General features: G+C 41.2%; 2 protein-coding genes and 3 non-coding genes across 7 annotated transcripts; 2 read left to right on the top strand and 3 right to left on the bottom strand.

The window, feature by feature from the left end:
• Window positions 1-149: 149 nt before the first annotated feature.
• On the top strand, window positions 150-10,161 carry prox3 (prospero homeobox 3). Of its 2 annotated transcripts, XM_062445008.1 has the most exons (7): window positions 150-400; window positions 2,611-2,703; window positions 3,421-5,282; window positions 5,425-5,538; window positions 7,630-7,742; window positions 8,084-8,189; window positions 9,987-10,161. In XM_062445008.1, the coding sequence occupies exons 3-7, from the start codon at window positions 3,423-3,425 to the stop codon at window positions 10,158-10,160; spliced, it is 2,367 nt and encodes a 788-aa protein (XP_062300992.1). In that variant the 5' UTR covers window positions 150-400; window positions 2,611-2,703; window positions 3,421-3,422; the 3' UTR covers window position 10,161. The 2 variants fall into 2 exon arrangements, with proteins under 2 accessions (XP_062300992.1, XP_062300991.1); XM_062445007.1 differs by lacking the exon at window positions 2,611-2,703.
• Window positions 6,387-6,460, bottom strand: trnai-aau (transfer RNA isoleucine (anticodon AAU)). The gene has a single exon. It is a non-coding gene; the product is annotated as a tRNA-Ile (tRNA).
• Window positions 8,895-8,968, bottom strand: trnai-aau (transfer RNA isoleucine (anticodon AAU)). Its single transcript has one exon. It is a non-coding gene; the product is annotated as a tRNA-Ile (tRNA).
• Window positions 10,162-14,198: 4,037 nt separating the features above from the next.
• On the top strand, window positions 14,199-19,241 carry tmem179ba (transmembrane protein 179Ba). Of its 2 annotated transcripts, XR_009927896.1 has the most exons (6): window positions 14,199-14,309; window positions 15,746-15,942; window positions 16,620-16,757; window positions 17,484-17,562; window positions 17,941-18,220; window positions 18,325-19,241. XR_009927896.1 is itself a non-coding variant. In XM_062444892.1 (5 exons), the coding sequence occupies exons 1-5, from the start codon at window positions 14,211-14,213 to the stop codon at window positions 18,139-18,141; spliced, it is 714 nt and encodes a 237-aa protein (XP_062300876.1). In that variant the 5' UTR covers window positions 14,199-14,210; the 3' UTR covers window positions 18,142-19,241. The 2 variants fall into 2 exon arrangements, 1 of the variants encoding a protein (XP_062300876.1); XM_062444892.1 differs by having other exon boundaries at window positions 17,941-19,241.
• On the bottom strand, window positions 18,364-18,445 carry trnas-gcu (transfer RNA serine (anticodon GCU)). The gene has a single exon. It is a non-coding gene; the product is annotated as a tRNA-Ser (tRNA).
• Window positions 19,242-22,396: the final 3,155 nt, after the last annotated feature.

The following is a 22,396-nucleotide window of genomic DNA, read 5'->3' on the forward strand; positions in this document are numbered from 1 at the left end:
AACTGAGGGTCAGTCCAACATGGGAGGGACCGGGACCGTCAAGTGGGCAGCTCTCAAGCCAGCTTGCCCGCCCACCGCGCGCCACTCTACAGCGAGAGCAGCGCGTGAGGATGATGCCAGCCAGAGATAGATGGATTGGCGAGGGAGGGAAAAAAACATGCACACAACTAGACCAAAGAGGAGGCGGTTGTCAACAGAGTAAAAACAGCGAGAGTTGCGGAACAAAAGGACAAATAAAAGAGGAAAGAGGAACGCCGGCTGTCTACAACCTCTGTCCGAGGCCCCGTCCGGTGCCAGCTGGAGAGAGTCGACCGAGGCAGAGAGCGCACAGGAACGGGCTACTGGAGTGAGAAAGCTTCGCTGAACGGACCACCGCTGGAGCTCCTCTCTGTGACTGACAGTGAGTACAATTTTTTGGTCAACTTTAAACACAACATAAGCTAATGTTTAAAAAATCAAATCAAATCATGCTTTGTTCGCCACGAGAGTCAGTATCAGCTCTGCTGGTCTATCTGTGTGTTTATTTTTTTTCATACTGCGACATTAGTCCACCGCTGCCAATTAGTCACAGGACACACACACACACACACACACACACACACACACACACACACACACACACACACACACACACACACACACACACACACACACACACATTGACAGCTCGTGCGTCAGAATGGCCAAAGCGGATTCCTCTCGCGTGGCAGAGCCGGCAGATGTTGCCACGCGGAGGCTTCAAACCTAAGCTTCAAACATTATATGAATTATTTAAAGTAGCCTAATGCTATTAACACAAAGATAAATAGATAGATACATAGATAGATAGGAAGAAAGACCCAAACAAAATTAAAATAATTGACCCAAATAATGTTATGAAATGCTTTGAACATTTGAAACATATAGAGAAAGTAAACTGTAAACCTGTGTAAATTGTTTATTTTTACATCTAGATTGGAATTTCCAAATATATATTATTGTATTAGATATTTGATACCAGTAAATTGTGTGCACCTTATTAACTATGTATTCCCTTTCCTGTCAGTGTTCCCAGAGACAGCTACAGCAGTTCAAGCGCAGCGTTCTTAAGTCTAATCTAGTGGTTAATAGCATTCATTTTCATTGCTCAGTGTTCATATTTTGTGCAGCTTTCCACTGGCTTTGAAAAGCTAATCTGTCCCTCATATAAGCGCATTGGCTTGCTTGCCATCTGGGCTGTATTATAGTAGAGAGGAGAGGGCATTTGAATAATTGATATTTAGCTATTTATAGGAGGATTATTCTATTCATGTTGCACCAGGGGACCTCTGCACTGGTCCATCTATCTATCTATCTATCTATCTATCTATCTATCTATCTATCTATCTATCTATCTATCTATCTATCTATCTATCTATCTATCTATCTATCTATCTATCTATCTATCTGTGTTTTCTGTACCTCTCTCAGTCTGTCCTTACATCTGTCCATTTATCATCCATCCATCTTTCTGTTCAGTGAGTGGTAGTGTATCCATCTGAAGTGGATTAGGGGTGTTATCAAAGCTAAGTAGGACTACTGTTCACACACACTTTCACATATGTGCATGCACACTCTCTCTCACACACACACACACACACACACACACACACACACACACACACACACACACACACACACACACACACACACACACATATGGACACACACACAGACATACACACACAGACACACACACACACACACACACACACATACAGGGACACATACATCCATGGCGCTCTCACTCCATTTCACTCCCCAAGGACCATTGACCATTGTTAGCCCTCTCTCAAGCCTCTTTCACTTTTGTGTGAATCTGTATGTGTGTGTGAGAGTGTGTTTGACGGTAAACACTCTGATCAAACAGTGCTTAACAAGCTGCCTGAACTGATAACAGAGAGAGGAGAGGAAGAGAGGATGAGAGAGGAATAGAGAGGAAGGAAAAAAGGGAAGGGGGCATTGGGAGGGAGAGGAGGTTACATAGTGAAAAAAGGGATGTGGATGTGTGTTTTTGATTTTGATTAAATAGCAAAGTGAACTGTTATTCATAAGCTCAGCGTTCACTTTTCTCTACTTTTACAAGCTTTTCCAGGTATTGTGGAGAGGCCATGCAGAATATAAATAAAAAAAAAATTAAAACTACATATTGCTCCAGATAAAAGGAACCGTTCTGTTATTGTGCCCTATGATAAGATCCACGTTCAAATCCAGTTATCTCCTTCCATTTGGTCTCGTGTTTTATGACATTGGTGCTTTCTTATGACGGCAAACATTCGAGAGCAACAGGAAAGATAGCATGAAGAGAGGCGGGTGATATGTGACAAAGATCATGAGCCAGATGTTAACCCACTGTACCAGCAGCACATAGCCTGGTCCCCAGCGTGTTGACCCGTGTTGACTCCCTCTTTCTCTATGTCTTCCATCAAGCCCTAGTCAGAGCTGTTTCCTCATATGACAAATTAGAATGCCATGGAGGAGAATTTCAACCCTCTGAACAGCTGTTAGGACTATTTAGGAAGTTAACTCTACTTCATCTTTCTTCATTTACTCTCTTCTACACTCTTACAAAGTATCTTTATATTTTTTCAGTTCTATGCAAGGACAGTGCAGCTCATTCTTATCGCAATTAAAGTGGAAGAGGCTGTGTCCTGTTACAGACCGGTGGCCTGTTTTGTTGTCAAGGTAAGCAGAAGTCATGTGCCAGGCACATCATGATGTGCATCTATTCATTTGCCAGTATGGTTTAGTCATGAATGCTGGAGGTAAACATCATGTGATCTTTCTTGTAAGTGATAGATAACATGGCACTTACCCAAATTACATATGTATATATATATATAATCTAATTCACCTTTTTAGCAGTATCTAGCCAATAGATTTTGCTTACAGATTTTGACATATTCCTCTTCCAGGTTTCGACCTCCACCCCAGTACAAAGGAAGCAAATGTAATTTTGTTTGTGGTGTTCACATTATTGAAATGCTAACAGTAATTAAAGTCAACAGATTCCCAGATTCCTGTGTTACTGGATAATACAATAAGAGAAAAAACTCAACAGTTTTCATACAGACTCTTTGGTATATATTGGGGTGGCAGTAGAAATCTCAGAGATGGACATCACAACACGTGGGCAAACAAAACTAAAACTATCTGCAGGGCTTGATACCACTAAGTGATAAAATACCTTTTTATTCTTTTTGGGATTCATTGACCCTTTAATAGTATTTAAATGTAGGACCTTGAATCAAGCATTGAGAATATACTTCTTTTTTTTTAATTGTTAGTGATGTTTTCACTATATTCTATCTGCTGTATGTGTAAAACAACACACATTTCAGCAACAGCAACAATAGTCATCACTCTCTTTCTCCTTCTCTTTCTCTCTCTCTCTCTTTCCAGTGATGGATTCCCCTACAGATCTTTTTGAGGACTCTACTCCCCAGATACACACATTTGCCCCCCCTCTCTGCTCCACAGACGTGTCTGGCGTTCATCCTCAGCCAAGTACAGGTCGTCCACCTCCAACCTTCAGACCCCCTGGTTTTCCCCTCATCCACCACCTCCTCCAGCCAGGTGGAGCCCCCAGGAGGATTGGAGGGCAACTCCACACACATAATACAAACCTCACCATGCACAGACACCAGGAGGACAGAAATGTGGATGAAGATGGAGGAGAGGGGGATGGACGGGTGGAGCAAGGGACGGAAGGAGGAGATGAGGGAGTGATGGACGGAGAGGACGGCTTGTTGGGGATGAAGAAGAGGCACAGCGATGCAAACCTTGCGTCCGAGTGGAGTCAAGACGTCTTGAGAGTCAAGAGGATGAAGCTCGAGAGCCGACGGAGAGATGGGGAGACAGAGGAGGGAGGCAGGAAGCGTGAGGGAGGGAGAGAGGGGAGGAGACGAGAGAGAGAGGAGCTGAAAGAGCAGTTGGAGGAGGCAAGGGAGAGACTGCAGGCCCTACAGGAGAAAGTTTGGAGAGCCTTTGGGGAAAAGCACATGACAGAGGAGGAGAAGAAAAGGAGGAGTGGAAATGGAAACAGAGGAGAAGGAGCTGTAGGGATAATAGAAGATGAGGACATTGCAGAAGGGATGTATGATGAAGAGGACATTGATGGGGGGGAGATGGAAAAGGAATCTTTCTCCCTTCTCTCCGCTTCCCCTTTCGACAACTTCCACAACCACAAACGAAGAGAAGAGCAGCAAAAAGATAGAGAGGGGAGGATGGAGAGAGGGAGAGGAGGAGGGTTACACTTGGAGGGCGTGATGGAGGGAGTGGGGTTGTGGTTGGATTGCGGCGGGCTGGTGAGAGGAGATTGGGATGGAGGGATAGAAGAAGAGGGCGAGGAGGGAGGGCAGAAGTTTGCTCAGGCGCTGAAGCTGGAGCTGGGCAGCGCCGTGGCTCGGGTCATCGACCGCGTCCTCCGCCTTTACACCGAAACCGCCGATTTCGCCCCTTCCTCTCCTCCCGCCGCCATCTCTTTCCTCCCGTCGGACACGGGTAACGATGGAGGGAGGGAGAGAGGGGTGTGGATGGGACTGTTAACTAGAGGAAGAGGAGAGGAGAAGATGGGAGGTAAGGAGGAGAAGATGGGAGGGCACGATGGAGAAAGAGAGAAGCAGCTCCAGAAAATGAGCAACGGAAGCAGCTTGCATCCAGATCAGTCGCATCGCAATGAACAATCAGATCTGGCGATGCCGTTGGTTGTTCAAAGGTCACCTGACATACGGAAGGCCCACCCGCTCCTCGGCCCACCTCTCCCTTCTCACCTGAACCACTCTCACCCCAACCTCTCCCTGCATCACCCCTCTCTGTCTCGTCCCCCTCCTCTTTCTCACCCTCCCCTCTTACCTCCAGCTTCACAATCCAAGGACCCATCCTCCTCCTTCCACCCGTCCTCATCCTCCTCTTCTTCCTCCTCGTCCTCCTTCCCTGCACCTCCCCCTCCTCCTCCTCCACCTCCTCCTCTCCCTCTCCCGCTCCTCCACTACTCCATGCAGCAGCTGTTCTCTCGCTCTCTCCACCACCCTCAGCTCGCCCACCTACCTCCGTCCCGCAAGGACTATCTGAACTCGGATCCCTTCTTGGAGTTCCCGTCTCACCCGTCATTCCCCCCACTCCCCCTGCTTGGTCACCTGGACCCCTCCCTTGCACGCCACGCTCACGGAGGAAGAGAGAGGGAGAGGGGGATCAGGGGAGACGGTGGGATGAGAGGAGGAGGAGGGATGGACGGAGGAGAGCTCTACCTGACAGCTGGGGGAATATCCTTTTGTCAGCAAGGAGGGAGGGAAATGTATGTGTGTGTGTGTGTGTGTGTGTGTGTGTGTGTGTGTGTGTGTGTGTGTGTGTGTGTGTGTGTGTGTGTGTGTGTATAACATTGTGTATCACCTTAACTGGCCTCATGTATACACCCAGGAGGGCTTGTCTCCCTGCCACTTGAAGAAAGCCAAGCTCATGTTCTTCTACGCACGCTATCCCAGCTCCAACACGCTCAAGACGTACTTCCCTGATGTCAAGGTGTGTGTATCCCATCACAGTGATGCATCAAGATTTTAACCACTGTGGAACAATGTTAAATTTAAAGCCATGTTTTATGTTTTAGCATTAGGCGTGTTATGTGCACTGGGTGCTTTTTGGAAGGGTCTGTGGCTAAAGCTGTATAAAAACTGGATATTTTAGAATAATGAAAATCTGATAACAATACTGTATATCAGCCTATGTTTATTTTTTACAGAATGAAATTACTCAAACAAATATTTTATGGATTATTTTGATGGAATTATATCATAGAAAGGATCACTGAAACTTGGTCATTAAAAAGTGAAAATACACTCACTTCAGGATGTTTTATAGTTGGACATTAACAGTTACTGTTTAAAGATGACTAACTATAGATGTGAAATTGTTGCAAATTTTCTAACAGCACAAAGATACAGTAAGGGGGGAACTGAATTTTGTGCATAATGTACTGTATTTACATAACCAAAGCATGACTGAAGAAATGTCCTAACTCTTCCTCATGGTAATCCCCAGGTATTCACTTTTCAATGTTCATTCATTTCATGCAAGTCAAATGGATTGATATATATTTGTGGGTTGAGGCATTCAGTGGTGGAAGAACTATTCTGGTATTTTACTTAAGTAAAAGTAGCACCACAACAATTTAAAATGAATGTTATAAATCAACTGCATTGAAGGTAAAGGTTTTGAGTGGCATAAATTATCTGAACGTGGAAGTATACTTCAGAAGTGTGTTCATCAACTGGACAGTTTGGGAAGTGGCGTTATCAGTCATGTGTTGCTACTGTGTGTAGTGTCTGCATTGTATTAGATTACAGGCACCTGATACTCTGTCAAAAGTACGTTGGCCAGTACGGGGATCGAACCCGCGACCTTGGCGTTATTAGCACCACGCTCTAACCAACTGAGCTAACCGGCCATGTGTTACCAGTCACATGACAACTAATTTAGCGACAATCGGTTTGGTATGTGGTTTATAGTTGTTTTCCAATCACGGTTGGCGGTCAGTGCATGCGACGTGTTGTGTAGTTTAATGTTCGCGGTGATGTGCGCTCACATGTCCAAGAGTCGATAGTTCCTCCAAAGTAATGCAGCGCATGTGTGATGCTCTACCTTCACGTTATTCGCTCCGTGCTCTACCCAGCTGACACGAGTCATTTTTGATCATATCAGATCGCTACTCAATCGACTATTATGAGATTAGTTTTTTACCACATTAGTGATGATTTGGGATTTTGTGTTATTCCTTTCACTGATGAACTGGCTTAGATGGGTTAATCCCTTGTTACCAATAATGTTTCTTAATATGATGCGATGCTTTAATCTTGTTCACATGAAGGCAACATTTGTAAAACTATATTATTTACAGTTCCTGAAAATCTGACTTAACCCTCCCACACTAAATATTTGGATAATGTAGCCTACTGTATATATACTGTATATCTTTATCCATAGATTTGGATGAAGTTACTTTATGAAAAGGATTACTTAAAATAGAGTAATTATAGAGTTCTGATAACGCAGAACACAGCTAATCAATAAAACTTGACTATCAGTTATTATAGATGGCAGTAACTACACATAACTGTATATGACTGTACATTCTTAACACCAAACTTAATTTAGTCTACTTAATAAAATCATTATAAATTATAACCATCAGTAATACAAGCAACAATAATATGTCATAAGAAAATTGGTCATATAAAATGTAGGTTTTAAAATATTTTTTTTACTTTTTTGGTATATCTGCCTGTATTGTCTGATTTCTTTTTGTCTTTACCTGTAAAGTACAAACTGTTTTTTGATATTTGTATTACTTTTTAAACAATAATAATTCAAGGTGGAGTCCACAACCAGAGAAAAAATGTTCCCAACAGTAATCATCACGAATATTACTGGGTTCGAAAACAAAGTGTTCCATTATGAATCACCAAAACAATTTCTCTCTTTCTGTAAAACACTGGGTAAAGCTCTTTTTGAAGTTAATCATAGTAAATGTTCAATTAAATAATATAACAAGCTGTACTGTCTCACTGGCCTCACCTGCTCACTTCCTGTCCTGCTGCTTCCCTGTCCATCGTCTAGTTTAACCGCTGTGTGACCTCCCAGATGATTAAATGGTTCAGCAACTTCAGAGAGTTCTTCTACATCCAGATGGAGCGTTTTGCACGACAGGCTGTCCGCGAGGCTCTCATCCGGTTGGTTTGGGTTTTCACTTGTTCATGTTTTCCTCATTTGATTTGATCATTTGCAGAAATAATTACAAATTGCTAAATCATTACATAACTGGTGCCATTTTCCAGGCTCTCCCATTATATGCAGCAGCTTGAAGCATTGTAGTTTCCTCCCTCTCAGTTCTGCTATAATCAAACACTTACATATTTTCTTGCAAGTAATGGATCTATTTATTACTACCAATACTACATTTTTCTCACACTTAGCAGGTACTGGGTTAGTTTTACAACATGATTTTTTGTATTAAGGCCCTTTTGCAGTAGTTGAACTTAAATGAACCTTTTGGTCTGTCTGTGTGACCCAGGGATGGTGCACCTCGTGTGGGCAGAGAGAGCCAGCTGCGAGTGGGTCGAGATACAGAGCTTTATCGCATACTGAACATGCACTATAATAAAAGTAACGTCTACCAGGTAAGGAGTGTGTCTGTTTTGAACTCTAGCTCTAGCTTTCGGTTTGCTAATTGTGTAACCGTCTCCTTCAATGCCTTATAGTGCTGTAGAGTATATGTATTGCGTATGTGCTATAGTGCAGTGGAAATCCGATGCTTTCATTTTTATACAGACTGGGAACCTTGATTCTAATAGGCTCATGTTTTGTTTTTTTATTGGCAAACTGTCTGAGCAGTTTTTTGTAAGCACAGGAGCATCCCAAGGTTACATGTATATTTTATCATCGGTTATGTTTAATAAATACAACAATATGCAAATAGGATGTAAATGTAAAACTGTACCTACTCTGTGTGATGACATGGCCTTGGTTTGTCCAGTGCATGATGACCTGTGCTCTGTTAGATAGAGAGCTGTTTTATTTTCACCATGTGAAACAGCTGATGAGCTGATGTCAGGACAATGCTCTGGTAATTACTGAGATACCAATAAGATGGAGATGCTGGATATCAGTTTTATTGCTTTTTTAATGATTATATGCACGTGCATGTGTAAAGATGTAGATGCTGTTACTGTGAGGATAGTATGTATAAATGGTTTTGCATTGTGAGTGTATGCTGAAACATTTCAAATACAGTTCATGTTCTTTAAATACAGATTTGTAGACATTTTGAGAAAGTCTGAGCTCTGATATAGGCCTTGTTGTTCTAACACAGCTCAAAACTTCTTTGGCCAGTACGGGGATCGAACCCGCGACCTTGGCGTTATTAGCACCACGCTCTAACCAACTGAGCTAACCGGCCATAAATAACCCCTCAACCCATTACAGAATGGCAGCTGTTTATCAGGGGACTCCTGGACCTGTATCAGTATTTTAAACTGACACGTGTCCATTGTGATTCAGTTTACGATGTGTGGCTATTTACTGACCATGCTTTCATTCTTCTTTCTTTCATTATTGGTCTTGTTTACTTCGGGACAGTCTCTGAGACTCAATTTGACTTTACTAGAAGGTAAAAATGCAGAGGATCTGACTCGGTGACACAGTAAGCTCATAGTGTGTATTGAAGCGCTGCCAAGTTGCCTTAAATAATTAATAACCGAACATAAGCTGCCGCTGTCACTAGAGTAAAATGTTGAAGACCGTATTCAAATAAGAGAACCCTTTCATGAAATGATCAATTAGTCTACATTAATTATGAGCCCAGTCGTTTTTGTTAACTCCTTGAATCTGTGAACATATTCTGATCAAATCACTTTTGTAGGCTATGATATGATTATATGATTCCTTCAGGTTTATTCAGGCAAAAGAAACAAAAAACCTCAGTGTGAGAGTCCTGCAGGGGGAGTTACAGTTATACAGTTATAACACGCTTTGTGATGTGCTTCCCACTGAGGCTATAAAATCTGACACTGCTCAATAAATTCAATTCAATTTTATTCATATAGCACCAAATCACAACAAAAGTTATTTTAAGGCACTTTTTAAACAGAACAGGTCTAGACTGTTTAATTTAATTTACAGAGACCCACAATTGCCCCTTGAGCAAGCACTTGGCGACAGCGGCAAGGAAAAAGTCCCCTTTAACAGGAAGAAACCTCAAACAGAAGAAGAAATCTCATTAAAAATGCTAAATCCCATCATTAGTAAAGCAAATAAATACAGATACAGACTACATCTGATGGGGGACACAATTTCCGACTTTCTACCTGGGTTTGGACATTTTGGAGCCCATTTCCAAATATGTCTGGAATTTTAAAGACTTAATTCTGTAGACCTGCAAGTATTTTATCCTTTGACATTCAGATTTCTGTCTGCAGGTCCCAGAGAGGTTTATCGAGGTGTCAGACATCGCTCTGAGAGAGTTTTACTCGGCCATTTGGACCGGGAGAGACAGCGACCCCTGCTGGAAGAAAGGGATATATAAAATCATCTGTAAACTTGATAGTCCTGTACCAGATGCCTTCAGACTGCCTGGCTGTCCTGTCGGCTGACTTCCAAACCACTTTCATCTGGTACATATACACAAATGCATGCACAAATACAATCTTACTGAAGAGCATATACAAACATATACCATAACATGACTCTGAGAACTGCTCTGAGGACCTCTGACTCTACAGTTCAGTTGATTTATAATTCATTCACTTGGAGAAAAAAAAAAGATAATTTAGGAAACTGAAAGGATTTTGTTTGACATGTACATGCTTAAATAGACACACTTACACACACACACACACACACACACACACGCACACACAGGGTCAATAGTGGACTGACACACTGAGTGCTAAGATAAGAGTCTTGTGACTGCACTTATCGAAGAACGTGACCATACCATTGAATAAAGATGGACAGAGCAGGAATTCTCTTTCGACACATTCTTCCCCAGTACGCTGACCTGTGAAATCACAGTGCTGCTACAGAGGTCTGATAAAAACCTTGATGAGAACAAGTACTGCTTCAGATGCAGAGCTTGAATGGACTTACTGTTTCAGATACATGTTGTTTAAATTCCACGCATCAATCATTCAACATGAAAACATCGTATACATTCCCCCGGCAGTCCTCAATACTTACACATAATGCCATTCTGTGCATTCATTCAGTAATCAAATGTACTACTGACAACTGTTTACTCAGCATGAGTGCTGCACAAGCACGAAGCAAATAATGAATATTCAGACAAGGAGTCCAGAGCCTACATACAGTCCATGTTTCTCTGGGTCTGTATTATATCGGCAGTGCTCCAACTCAGAGAGATGATAACCAACTTTCCATACTTTATTTCCTGTTTTATTTCATTTATTTGCACATCAGTGTCAAAATACATCAGTGTAAAAGATGTAACACATAGTACACACACACTCCAGCCAAGTCAGGATCCAAATATAATCTCAGCTTCTTCATGCACCATTTTTCTTTTATTAAAGGAAAACCACAAATATTGCTGTGTAATCATTAACAATCTTGCACAAACGTCACCTTACAATCACACCTAAAATTTGAATGCTGCTCTCCGTCAGGGTTGCTTACATTCAGACTTCTGCCCCACAAAGACTTGTCAGGAAGTCAAGTGGTAATTGTGGTTTGCTAGCTCTTAATTAAAATGGATTTGTGTGCTGCTTTGTGTGTGTGGAGGGTCAAAAATGCCCTTTTTTGTTCAGTACACCTCACAGCTTTTAAAATGAACATACAGATGTTTCTGCATGGCTATGAGGATGTTTTCCATATGTTTCCCCCCCAGAACACCAGGCTCTTTAAACTGTGTTTGAATTGTTTTTGTGTCCATTACTACAAATCGGGCTTGTTAAAGAATATATGACATTCAATGCTAATGGATGATTATACAATGTAATGACACTACTTGTTACAGTAAATTGTAAGATTTTTAAAGAATGACGTTGCCCTTATTTTAGAGAAATACCTGGACTGTGGTTTCACTCAGTGGATTTGTTTTGCTTGTATATCCATGGCTCTGTTTAATATTGAATTATTATGGAGCTTTTTGTACATGATGGCACAAAGTAATCAAAAATGTAATTAAAATGCTGTTAAGAGGGACACTGTATTGAATTTTAAAATAGTAAAATTAATGTTTGATTGTTTCCTTGATGTACTCTTGTTGATGAAATATTTACTTATCTTTTTGAATTCCTTTAATGTGATGCTAAACTAAATAGGCCGGTTGAACAATTACTATATATCTACATTTGTTCCCAAGCATATTGAGGCAATTTTCATTCTAAGCTGATCAGGACTGCATTTATCTAAATCATGACATGCAGTATTTTATCTAGAGGAAACTCGGGTTTCTGTTCATGAAAATGCTCCAGATGGCTTAAATCACAACTGTGTCTGTGAAACTGAGCCCATAAGTAAATTAATTGTGACGTGTTTTCAAGTGCATGTTTCTTATATTGGCATTTTGTATTGTAATTGCTTACGTTTCTCTCATTGCTTTTATTGGTCTCTCTTTTATATTGTACATATTGTATTCTTTAGATCTGTGCCTCATTCAAACTTTGGTGAATTTTGATGTTTAAACTTATCAGTGAATTAAAGTGATAACAGGCTTGAGTTGTTGGGTCTGAATACATCTAACACACACACACACACACACACACACACACACACACACACACGCTCTCTCTGGCGTTCACGTTCCAGTAGCCAACACTAATGCCATCATACTTTAAGCCTTTAATCTAACAACACTACCACACAAACTCACGCACATTCTCACTGCCTGTAATATGTGGATGATGGCTCTGTAAGAGGCTCAGCGAGGACTAACCACCTGAGACAGCGCCCCACACACACACACACACACACACACACACACGGTTTCTCTGGTATGCCAACAATTTATCCACACCATAGTGGTCAGGAGAGAAAAACCTCCTTTTTTCCCTTTTTTTTAAACCAAGTTTGTCACATTGGATCAGTTTAAGTCAAGACAAAGACTCTCTGTGATAGTTTTAGTTATGTTAAGAGATGATGAGTTTGCACTTACTCACAACATGCAACAATCAGAAACATTTTCTAACATTCCATGCATATGATCTATTTATTTTTTATTTATTTGATTATGTTCTGTTAAAAAATAGAGATCTGCAACAACTTTCAGACACTAATGCATTCATTCCCCCCTTAGATAAAAATCAAATACAGCTGTTGGTGTCAGAATTGAACTAAACAACTACAGTTTCAATCCTCACAGTTTTCATATAATTTACACCTCTCAAAGGTTAAATTCAGCTCTGGTTGATGTATCAGTCCATCCTGTTAAATCTGCTGCATCCATCCATCCATCCAGCCATAACCCCTTGTTACCAAAAAACTTTTCATTTCTCTACTGAGGTTTACTGACTAGTCCTGAAGGGAAATGTAGTAGAACTTTTTATCATATCGTAAAAACGTCTTAATACCAATTTATTTTTTATTGAAATTAAATCTATGTCAACAATTTAATGTTGAAACACATTCCCAGAGGGGTTGAATGTGTATCAGAAATAAATAAAACCATTTCCTCCTCAGAAGAGAATATAACAGACTTGAAAATTGTGTTACATATATCAAAATAGCATGGTCATATGGCACAAGTCACAAGGTTTGATTAAGCATTCTGGGAAGGAAGTACCACTTGCAGCCATCCAACACACACATACATGCACACACATTGGCCAGCACTAAAATGACATGCCTTTAAACCCTCAAGTAGCTCGACCTGATAATCTGCTTCTCTACTTTTATGACTAGAAATATGACGTTTGCAATTCATATTTCTCCTGATGAGCATCGCTTTTAGTGTTAACTTTTCACCATCTATTCCCTTCCTGCCGCTTCTCACAGCTGTTAGTTTATCTTTCGGGGTTATCAACTGAAACCACCCTCTGAACCGAAGAAAATCGCTCTGTATGGCATCCTGTGTTTCAGTGTATCCACCCGTCAGTGTGACAAATAAACCATTTTACGCGTCTATAAGCGGGCGCGCATATCTGGTGGTGGAGCTCAAGAAAAGCGGTATCGATTCTTAAAACTGGAGGGAGATACAGCTGGACTATGACTGAGAGCTGAGTGAAGACCTGCAGAAACAGCCGGAAATCAAACATTTTCACCTTCACAATCTCAGCGTGGCATTTGTCACATTGCAGAAAGGAGAGGCAGGTGAGTTGACTGTTTGTGTGGATCATAATGGTTTTGTCTAGCTGGGCCTTAAAGTTTTTTTAAACATATGAGAATTTAGAATTTAGAGTTTTCTTTCCTAAAAATGATCCTAGCTACTCAGTTGTTCCACTGCGTAATCCTTTTTTACGCAGTGAAAAACTTTGTCTAACTATTAGTGATTGTGTCCATTTATCCAGCTGCACCTGCCCCTCGTCTACAAAGTATTCTTCAATCACTCTTAAGTAAGCTCCAACCCAATTAACATCGCAGCGAATGGGATCTTCAGTTTTGGAAAAGATTGCGAAACAGCGTAGCGGAAGCCTTGTGTTCTCACTGTGACCATCTTTACGCGCAGGCGGGGACCGGGCTGCTGGATGATGGCGCTGACGGGGCTGCTGCTGGTGGAGCTGGGTCTGTATGCCAGCTGTTTCGTCTGTGGGATCGTTACCGCCGCGTCCCTCACAATTGTCCAGGTGACTATACTCACAAACTCACTCACGATCACACTAGCCTGAATTATAAGATTCTGTAATCTCCATCCTCTTCCGGGTAGACTCACTTTTTTTTAGTGCGTTCATCCGTGAAAGAAGTGAAAAAGGCTTCTCATAAGTTTGTGGCGCCCTTTGTGGTGAATTCTCTTGAAGTGAGATTTATAGTAGGTCATTTTTGCTGTTTAAACTCATATTTTTGCGGCTTTTATACACTTTGGCACACTTCAAATAATTGATTTCATACAGTAGCATATGGATGTCACTGCTGATGGATGTTGCGCTTTCACTTTCTAATGATTCCCTGCAAAGAATAGTGTTATCGAGTCTACATGTGCATTTATTTGTCTTTATCTTTGTTTTTTGGATAAACGTTACAATGAAGTGTATCACACAGTAGCACTTCACCTCTACCAGCCACTATACAGCCCATAGGTGCCCCATAGGTGCGGTCACTGCTAATCCGCACTGCATGTCATTAGCTGCACTCATTTTTACGTTTTGACACAAAGACAGTGTGGAAAATAAAGTTTATCTTGCGGCTTCAAATCCCTTTTTGCACAACTTTCTCTTTTTGATTAATCGGGGAATGTGTGAAGAGCGAAAGTGCGTGCATATGGATGTGCGAGCGTGCTCGTGCGAGTAATAACAGAGTCATGTGTTGGATACTGCGCATGTGACCTGGTGGTCCTCGTGCCCAATTACTCTGCCCGCCTCTTTATGAAAGTCAGATGCTGCTGCTGCTGCTGTGTGTGTGTGTGTGTGTGTGTGTGTGTGTGTGTGTGTGTGTGTGTGTGTGTGTGTGTGTGTGTGTGTGTGTGTGTGTGTGTGTGTGTGTGTGCGTGCACCAGGTAGGGATTTGGCATTATGGGGACAAAAAGCAAGTCCCCTTGATTAATTTTAGGGTGATGAGGTAGGCAGGGTAATTTAAGGGTTATGTTGAGGTCAGGTAAAGGGTTACGATTAGGCATATTATGTTGATAAGTCTCCAGGAAATGAATGTAAGTAAATAATGTCCTCTGAATGGATGCAAACATGAATTTGTGTGTGTGTGTGCGTGTGTGTTTGTTTGTTTGTTACCTCCAGGGGACGTTTCCAATACAAACACGGATCTCATGGGGAACAAAGACCAGTCCCACTGAGGCAACATGTCTGGTGTGAGGTCCTGGTTTAGGTTAGAGATAAGATGTGAATAGAGATTAGGTTAACGTTAAGTGTTAGGCTGTCCACAATGAATGGAAGTCAATGCACCGTCCTAACAAGTGAGAGTGTGTGTTTTCTCAGTGAAATCCTCTGTTTTGTTGTTGCCATTCAAATAATATTTAAAAAAAAGGAAAGTGATTGACACAACATAACAAGAAGTACTTCACATTACAAATGTCCTATCTTTTGTCATTTCTCTTTCTTTCTGTCTCTTTCAGGGTAATTTTGGAGGTCTGTGCATGCTGTATGGACTTGTCAGCTACAATGCAACAGCGAGCACCATTGGAGTGCAGTCATCCAGCTCCTCGTCTCTGTGTTACTTTGTGTCAGCTATATCCGTCATGGTGGCAGTGGTGTGTTTCTCCCTGTCTCTCTACTGGATGTACACATTCTGCATCGACGGGGACATCAGAAGGTGACGGCTGTTTTGTTTGTCATCTGAAACCATTGACTTTTAATCCTTAAGTAATTGTGTGTGTTTTTTAGCCAGCCACATATCACTAAAATTAACATATCAGTTTATAGTCATTGTTTTTATATGCTGCCTGACAAAGGTTTGAGTTTGGCAACAAAATGTAGCTGCTAACACAGGCCTGTTCTCCTTTTATGATTTTGTAATCATCTTATGCTTGTACTTGACTATTAGTCAGCCATCATGAAGCCAATTTTATACAGCTCATAGCCATCTGAATTTAAATATCCGACCGGGATGTATCAGATGTCAGCATGTGAGGGGTTGTTTTTGGATTGAAAATAGGTAGGAGACCCCGGGGCAGACCAAGAACACACTAGAGGGATTACACATCTCTGCCGGCCTGGAAATGCCAACACAGAGATGTGTGATAGGATTTTTATTACAAATGCAGATGAAGAAAAAAGCTTTCCAGACAGAGCAATGCCAAAACTGGCCAAACTACCAACCATAAAACTGTTACCTGCAGTAGTTTGACGTCATTTCCTCCAAAAGTCAGAGGTTGAAATAACATGCAATCACTTTTTATATCTTTTTTCCCCTTACGTCATAAAAGCTCAGCGTGTAACAGTCGTTCTCACGCTCTTATTGTTTATTCTAACCTGGCTTTCTCTCCACAGGGAGCGCGTGTGGATGAACCTGATCGTGGCCGTGTGTGGAGTCTTCCTGTTCTTCCTGCTCATCACGGGGTGCATGCTGAAGATTGGACGCGATTCGCTCTGCACCTCGGTCATGCAGACCGTTCCCAACATTACCAGGTGACACGGACACACCCACCTACACACACATCGGCACATCACAATCACTTCCCAAAAATAAGGAACAAATGAAACCGAAAATGACATTTAAGCCGTTTCTCATTCATCACTATGAAAGATACTTACCCCGTCAAAAGCACTTTCAATAAAAAAAGCTTCACTTTCTAAGCAGATTCAGTGCATGTCACTTATTTTTTGTGCCTGTAATCATGTTATACTGGTCTCATGACTTCTTTCAACATCTCCCTTCCTTCTTTAAACTGTTATCAGCACCGTGCAGTCTGCAACCAACTGAGAAAAAACACAGAAATCTTTCCATTTACATCTTTTCAAGTCAGCCTAAATAATAATATAATGCCATTCAAAACCTAAAAGAGAGGGAAAACACCAGCATCAGTTCTGCATTTATTAGCTGTATTTGCTTGTTTGAAGCTCTACTGACTTTGATGTTATTTATATTAACTGTTGCTTATCATGGTTCATCTTCTGAGAAATCTGCTGCACACTCAATGACCATTAAATGCCATTTGATTTAAGACCCATGGAGTACTTATTGTATAACGTGTGAATCTTAGTGAATATGTTTAATATTTTATGATGATTTTTAAGGGATTTTGGCAGCTAAAATATATCTTGCTAGCTACTGTTAGCACCTATAGGACACAAAACATAACTATCTGTTTTCTTTCAACTGTCTAACATGCAAATCTATTTCTGTCTCTTGAGATGTGAGGATGCCCAGACTAGAAAATGGGCCAGTCCACTTAAAGGTGGAAGGTTCTACAACAGCCTACACAAAGCAGAGGTCAGTATTTCATTCATTCATTTTTTTTTCTTTAAAAAAAAAAAAAAAAAGTCTCCCATGGATCTAGCTCAAGCAGAAATACACAAGCATTTTTGTTTTAGTCATATATTTATCTTAGACCTAATTAGCAAAAAACTCAATTAAGTGCAATACACAACTGTTACAGTGAAGTTAACTACCTTTAAAGAAGCATTAGTGCTTCAAAGAGTTTTCTCATATGGTGGCAGCTGCTATAAAGCGCCATAAGCCTCTTTAAAACAAGGAACCAGCTGTATATGTAGAAAGTGTGTCCATCACTAACTGTTCACACACATAGTTTCAAACATGAGAGGCCCTCGATGTGTTTCATGTGTCGTCTACTTGCTGATTTCCTGGCAGACGGCAGTGTGGGTCAACTTCTTCTTCTGGCTCATCATCGGGGTTCTGGTGGTCATTCAGAGGCGTCAGAGTTCAGGGTCCAAGATGTTGGTAGTAGGGCAAGGAGACTACGGCGGGCCAGCTGGAGGGCTCTTCGGTGATCCGGGAGTGACAGCTGCAGAGACGGAGCCATTTTTCAACCGTCCTGCAAGACCACAGTGAGGAGGGGTGTTACAGAGGAAGTTACAAACACACATACAGTAGCACAAAATGATAATGTGGGAGTAGATGTGGAAAAAGGGTAAATACACACAATGTTATGTATTTCTGGTATTCCAGTGTATATTTACACATTTTCTGACATAAACAATCACAGTAATTCGCGATCGACTTTGTTTGTTTTAGGGTGTTTCGGCCCCTAGATACAATAGAAGCATTTCCCCTCGACGAGGATGGGATTCGAACCCACGCGTGCAGAGCACAATGGATTAGCAGTCCATCGCCTTAACCACTCGGCCACCTCATCACATGCAACAGCAGCCACAAAAAACACAAACTGTTTCAGACTGACGCAGAACGACTACATATCTCAAAGATTTGACTGTTGACATGTCAATTTACCCGTTTCCCACATCTCACTAACTAACCAAAGCCAATTCACATGTCTGACTACTGAAGCACACAGAATTTGTGTGTATTTGTCCATTCCCAATGTTTCTGTTTCTGAGTATGTTTAAATAACCAACATATTAACATATTAATTGGAGGCATTCATTTTATATTTCATCAGTGTGCTCAAATTTTTGTATTTTTGATGTGACTGGCAAATGACAATGACAATGTTTCCTATATGTAAAACACATTTGCACCCATTTTTCAGATTAACGTAATTATTGTAAAATGTCAAAACTAAACGGCGTAAAGTTAAAAAAAAAAAAAAAAAGCTTCTGAAAAGTGATGTTGTGAGTTTTTACTCCATTTTTGTTGCTGTATATTGTCTTTATTCATTATTTATGATTCATTTGACATTGAGGCTCCAGCAAATGTGAAATAAACTACTGCTTGAAGAAACATTCACTACAGGTTGAAACAACATTCAATTTTAGGCATGATATATATGTGTACTATTTTCATCCAGTATTCAGTCCAGGTTCACTCAGACATGCTTATCCATGTTAAAACATCTGATTGTGTCGTGCAGTCGTGCGCCATGGGTGAATGAACTTCAAATGGGTAAATGTCAAGATCTCAACCACAAGGCTGTTTGTTGTATTGCTACTGAGCACATGGTGTGCTGCTTTTTAAAACAATAAACCAAAGAGTTTGAACACAATGACCCAATTTTTTTTATTGCTAATATCTCTTGGAGGAAATGGAGACAGTAATAGATATGATGAACTGTGTCTCCCTCTGCTGGTTCAAGTAAAGACTGTTGCTTGCATTAGAGACATTCATACTGTAGTGTGAGTGCTTGTTTTATGTGTTACATGCAGTATTTTCTCATGTCAGTCCACTGTTGTTTAACCTATGATGACGAAGGTGAAGCCTGTATGTTGTGTGACGCTCCATAATCTTATTATTGTGCATATGAGGTTATGTAAGAACTGATTGAGTCAGTGTCCTGCACTGTAAAGCTGTGGTCCTTCAGCTTAATTTTTGATCCTTCACGTTGAGTAAAACTCCTGGCAGTCTTTATTCTGCATGATATGAATTTAAATATAAATATAGGCTAGTTTACATTAGCCCAAAAATAAATGTACCCCACATTATTGTTAGTATACAAAATGCACTATTTAAGACATACATTTTAAGCCAATCAGTGCACTGATGCTGTATTAAGGCATAACCACACAACTAAAAATGTGGATGCATCACTTTCCCACCAGATACAATATAATTTCCCCCAAGAAAATCAACTTTTAAAAAAAAAGAAAAGATTATTCTAAGAGGAATGAAGCATGACTGAAATACCAGCAAGTCCCCAGCAGATCAAAATAGAAGGAATGAGCTTACTGCTGCCATTACAACACGACTACTGTCTTTCCTAAACTGTCTAATCTCTGTGGATTAAGTGACCTTGCTTGAGCCCTGAGGTAAAAGATACCGTTCACTGGCGAGAGTAAGGAAGGAGTGACGGGACTAGGAAGAAGGAAACAGAATAAAGGATTTTAGAGGAAAAACTTCACTGGTCCTGTAAGTCAACTTGCAAGAGCCAATTCACCTGCTTCTGTACCTGCAGTAGAATTTGTTACCTTGAGTTACTGTGTGCTTTTTTTTTATGAACACAGGAAAGCTGTAAAGGACAACAAAGAGGAGAGACTCTGGAGAGCAAAGAGGACTGTTTGAAACTCGCGTCTCAGAAATCTACCACAAAGCTTGTGATATATTTGACTCTGGAATCTGTGGTAAGACTGTCTCACATCTTGCTTGGCTGGTGATTACTAGACTACTGATTATATTAAAAGAAAAAAACCTGTGTGGATATAAATGAGTCTGGGAGACAAAAAAAGTAGAGATTGAAAAAATGCATCAGATATAGAGATACTACTGGTAGGATGGGGATAAAAGTGAACCACAGAGAAGAGCAATGGGCACTGTAGACTGAGCTAAGCCATGATAAGCCTCTTTAAGCTACTTCACTCTCCACAGACCAAATGTTCTGTTTTAAACCTGTTGATCTGTGCTGGATGTCTGCTATTGATTTACTTTATCTGTGTTTTGGCAGGAGACGTCTAGTTTACTGCCAAATCAGGCAGCAATAAAACCATAAAATCTCACATTTAAATCATAGAAAGCTTTTAAAACTGGACAAACATATGTTAGGTGGCTTTATTTTCAAGCATCCGTTTGCTTAAGTGTGCTCAAGCCAAATCATTTCGTCTCATCCAATTCCATCGACCTCTCTGTCTCTGTCCAGATCATGTCTCAAGACCAGTTTGAGTCGGTGGCAGTGAGTGTGGAGTCCCTCTTGACCGATGCTAAGAGGATGCAGACGCAGTGCCGTGAACGCAGCGAGCAGCTCTCCATAGCCGCCACACAGCTGAGGGTGGAGTCGTCCGCCCTGAGGGAGCAGTGCGAGTCCACCCAGCTGGACATGGCCCGCATCCGCCGGCAGCTGGATGAGCTGTTGGACACCAAAGCCGCCTTCGAAGCCCGGGAGAGGCAGGCGCGTAAACTCAGCAAGCAGTTGTGAGGAAATTAAAAAAGGAAGATGAAGAGAAGGGGGGGGAGGTAGTGAGAAAGAGTGGAGAAGCATCCTACACATGTCATGAACTGTTACGCAGGCTCCCATTGAGACTGATTGGTACCCAGAAGAGAGAGTGGGAAAGTGAGGAGGAGATAAAGGAGTGGGAGGAGAAAGGGAAGAGGTGTTGAAAGTTGATGTTTAGGACGGTGTGTGTAAGATAGAAAAATGTACCTTAACATTTAGCTGGAAATTACTTTCCTGAAGTCACACGGACGCCAGAAAATACAAAACTCTGTGTGTGTGTGTGTGCGTGTGTGTGTGTTGTCACGGTGTTGAGAGAAGGGGAAAAGCAAGCAAGGGAATAAAAACACGGAAGAGAAAAGCACTTTATCCACATTTACAGATCTTTCCTGTTCCTCTTGTTGCCATGTGAAAAAGATACACATGTGAATACACACAAGAATCTGATCCCTGTCCTCTCTCTCACACTTTTTATGTCAAATAAACACATTCCAAATCCAAAATGAACTCTTGTCTGCTTATGTCTCTTGCAATTCACCGTGTATACATGTCACCTCTTCATTGGCTTTGTTTCCTCACTTACACTTTCACTTTATCTATCTGTCAGACGTCAGGAAGTATCGTCTCATTCGACAACACATCTGGAAGAGAGACAGAAAAGCAGAGGGACAACAACACAGACATACAGCAAATATAACAGCTCGGACTCTGTCAATGTGAGGATATTATAGTTTTTACATGCTCTCTCCCATCATTTTCACCTCTGTCTTTCACTGAGAGCACTATCAAATATTTTTCTTGCCTTCTAGGTTGAGTGTAACTGAGTGGAAGTGGCAGAGTATATGTCATTTAAACACCATTCTGAATGATAAAACTGTGGCTGTATTCAAATAATATATTCATATAATAAAAACAGAGGTGCTTCCTCTTTCACAGGTGCCTGTTGAGAAGGGAGGAAGTGATTTTCAAGAGACAAATATTGCTTTGATCCACGTGTAAAGGGTGGACAAACCAATTTAGTACATGTCAATACATTATAAAAAATACACCAGCACCTTGGGAACCCCTAAGGGCACATGCTGGGGGATAATAAATGAGTGAGAGCACAAGCAACTTTCGCTTGCTCTCGAGAAAGTTTCACATGCTCACCAGAAACTTTCATGTGCTCACAAGAAAGTAGGCCTATTACGCAGAGGAGACCACCCAGTGCATTACTGCTTCTGCTGTGTGGAAATTGCAGTACAAGAGTTAGCTGAGTTGTATGTTAAA

The sequence above is a fragment of the Scomber scombrus genome, chromosome 23 (genome assembly GCF_963691925.1).
Source record: "Scomber scombrus chromosome 23, fScoSco1.1, whole genome shotgun sequence".
Classification (NCBI taxonomy): Eukaryota; Metazoa; Chordata; class Actinopteri; order Scombriformes; family Scombridae; genus Scomber; species Scomber scombrus.

What these genes read in the sequence shown, in the direction of transcription:
- prox3 (XM_062445007.1), top strand. An exon ending in TCTACCTGACAGCTGGGGGA is followed by an intron (nt 5,283 to 5,424) that starts ATATCCTTTTGT and finishes AACTGGCCTCAT; the next exon opens with GTATACACCCAGGAGGGCTT. An exon ending in CGTACTTCCCTGATGTCAAG is followed by an intron (nt 5,539 to 7,629) that starts GTGTGTGTATCC and finishes TCCATCGTCTAG; the next exon opens with TTTAACCGCTGTGTGACCTC.
- tmem179ba (XM_062444892.1), top strand. Translation starts at nt 14,211, where the DNA reads ATGATGGCGCTGACGGGGCTGCTGCTGGTGGAGCTGGGTCTGTATGCC. An exon ending in CGTCCCTCACAATTGTCCAG is followed by an intron (nt 14,310 to 15,745) that starts GTGACTATACTC and finishes TGTCTCTTTCAG; the next exon opens with GGTAATTTTGGAGGTCTGTG. An exon ending in ACAGCCTACACAAAGCAGAG is followed by an intron (nt 17,563 to 17,940) that starts GTCAGTATTTCA and finishes ATTTCCTGGCAG; the next exon opens with ACGGCAGTGTGGGTCAACTT.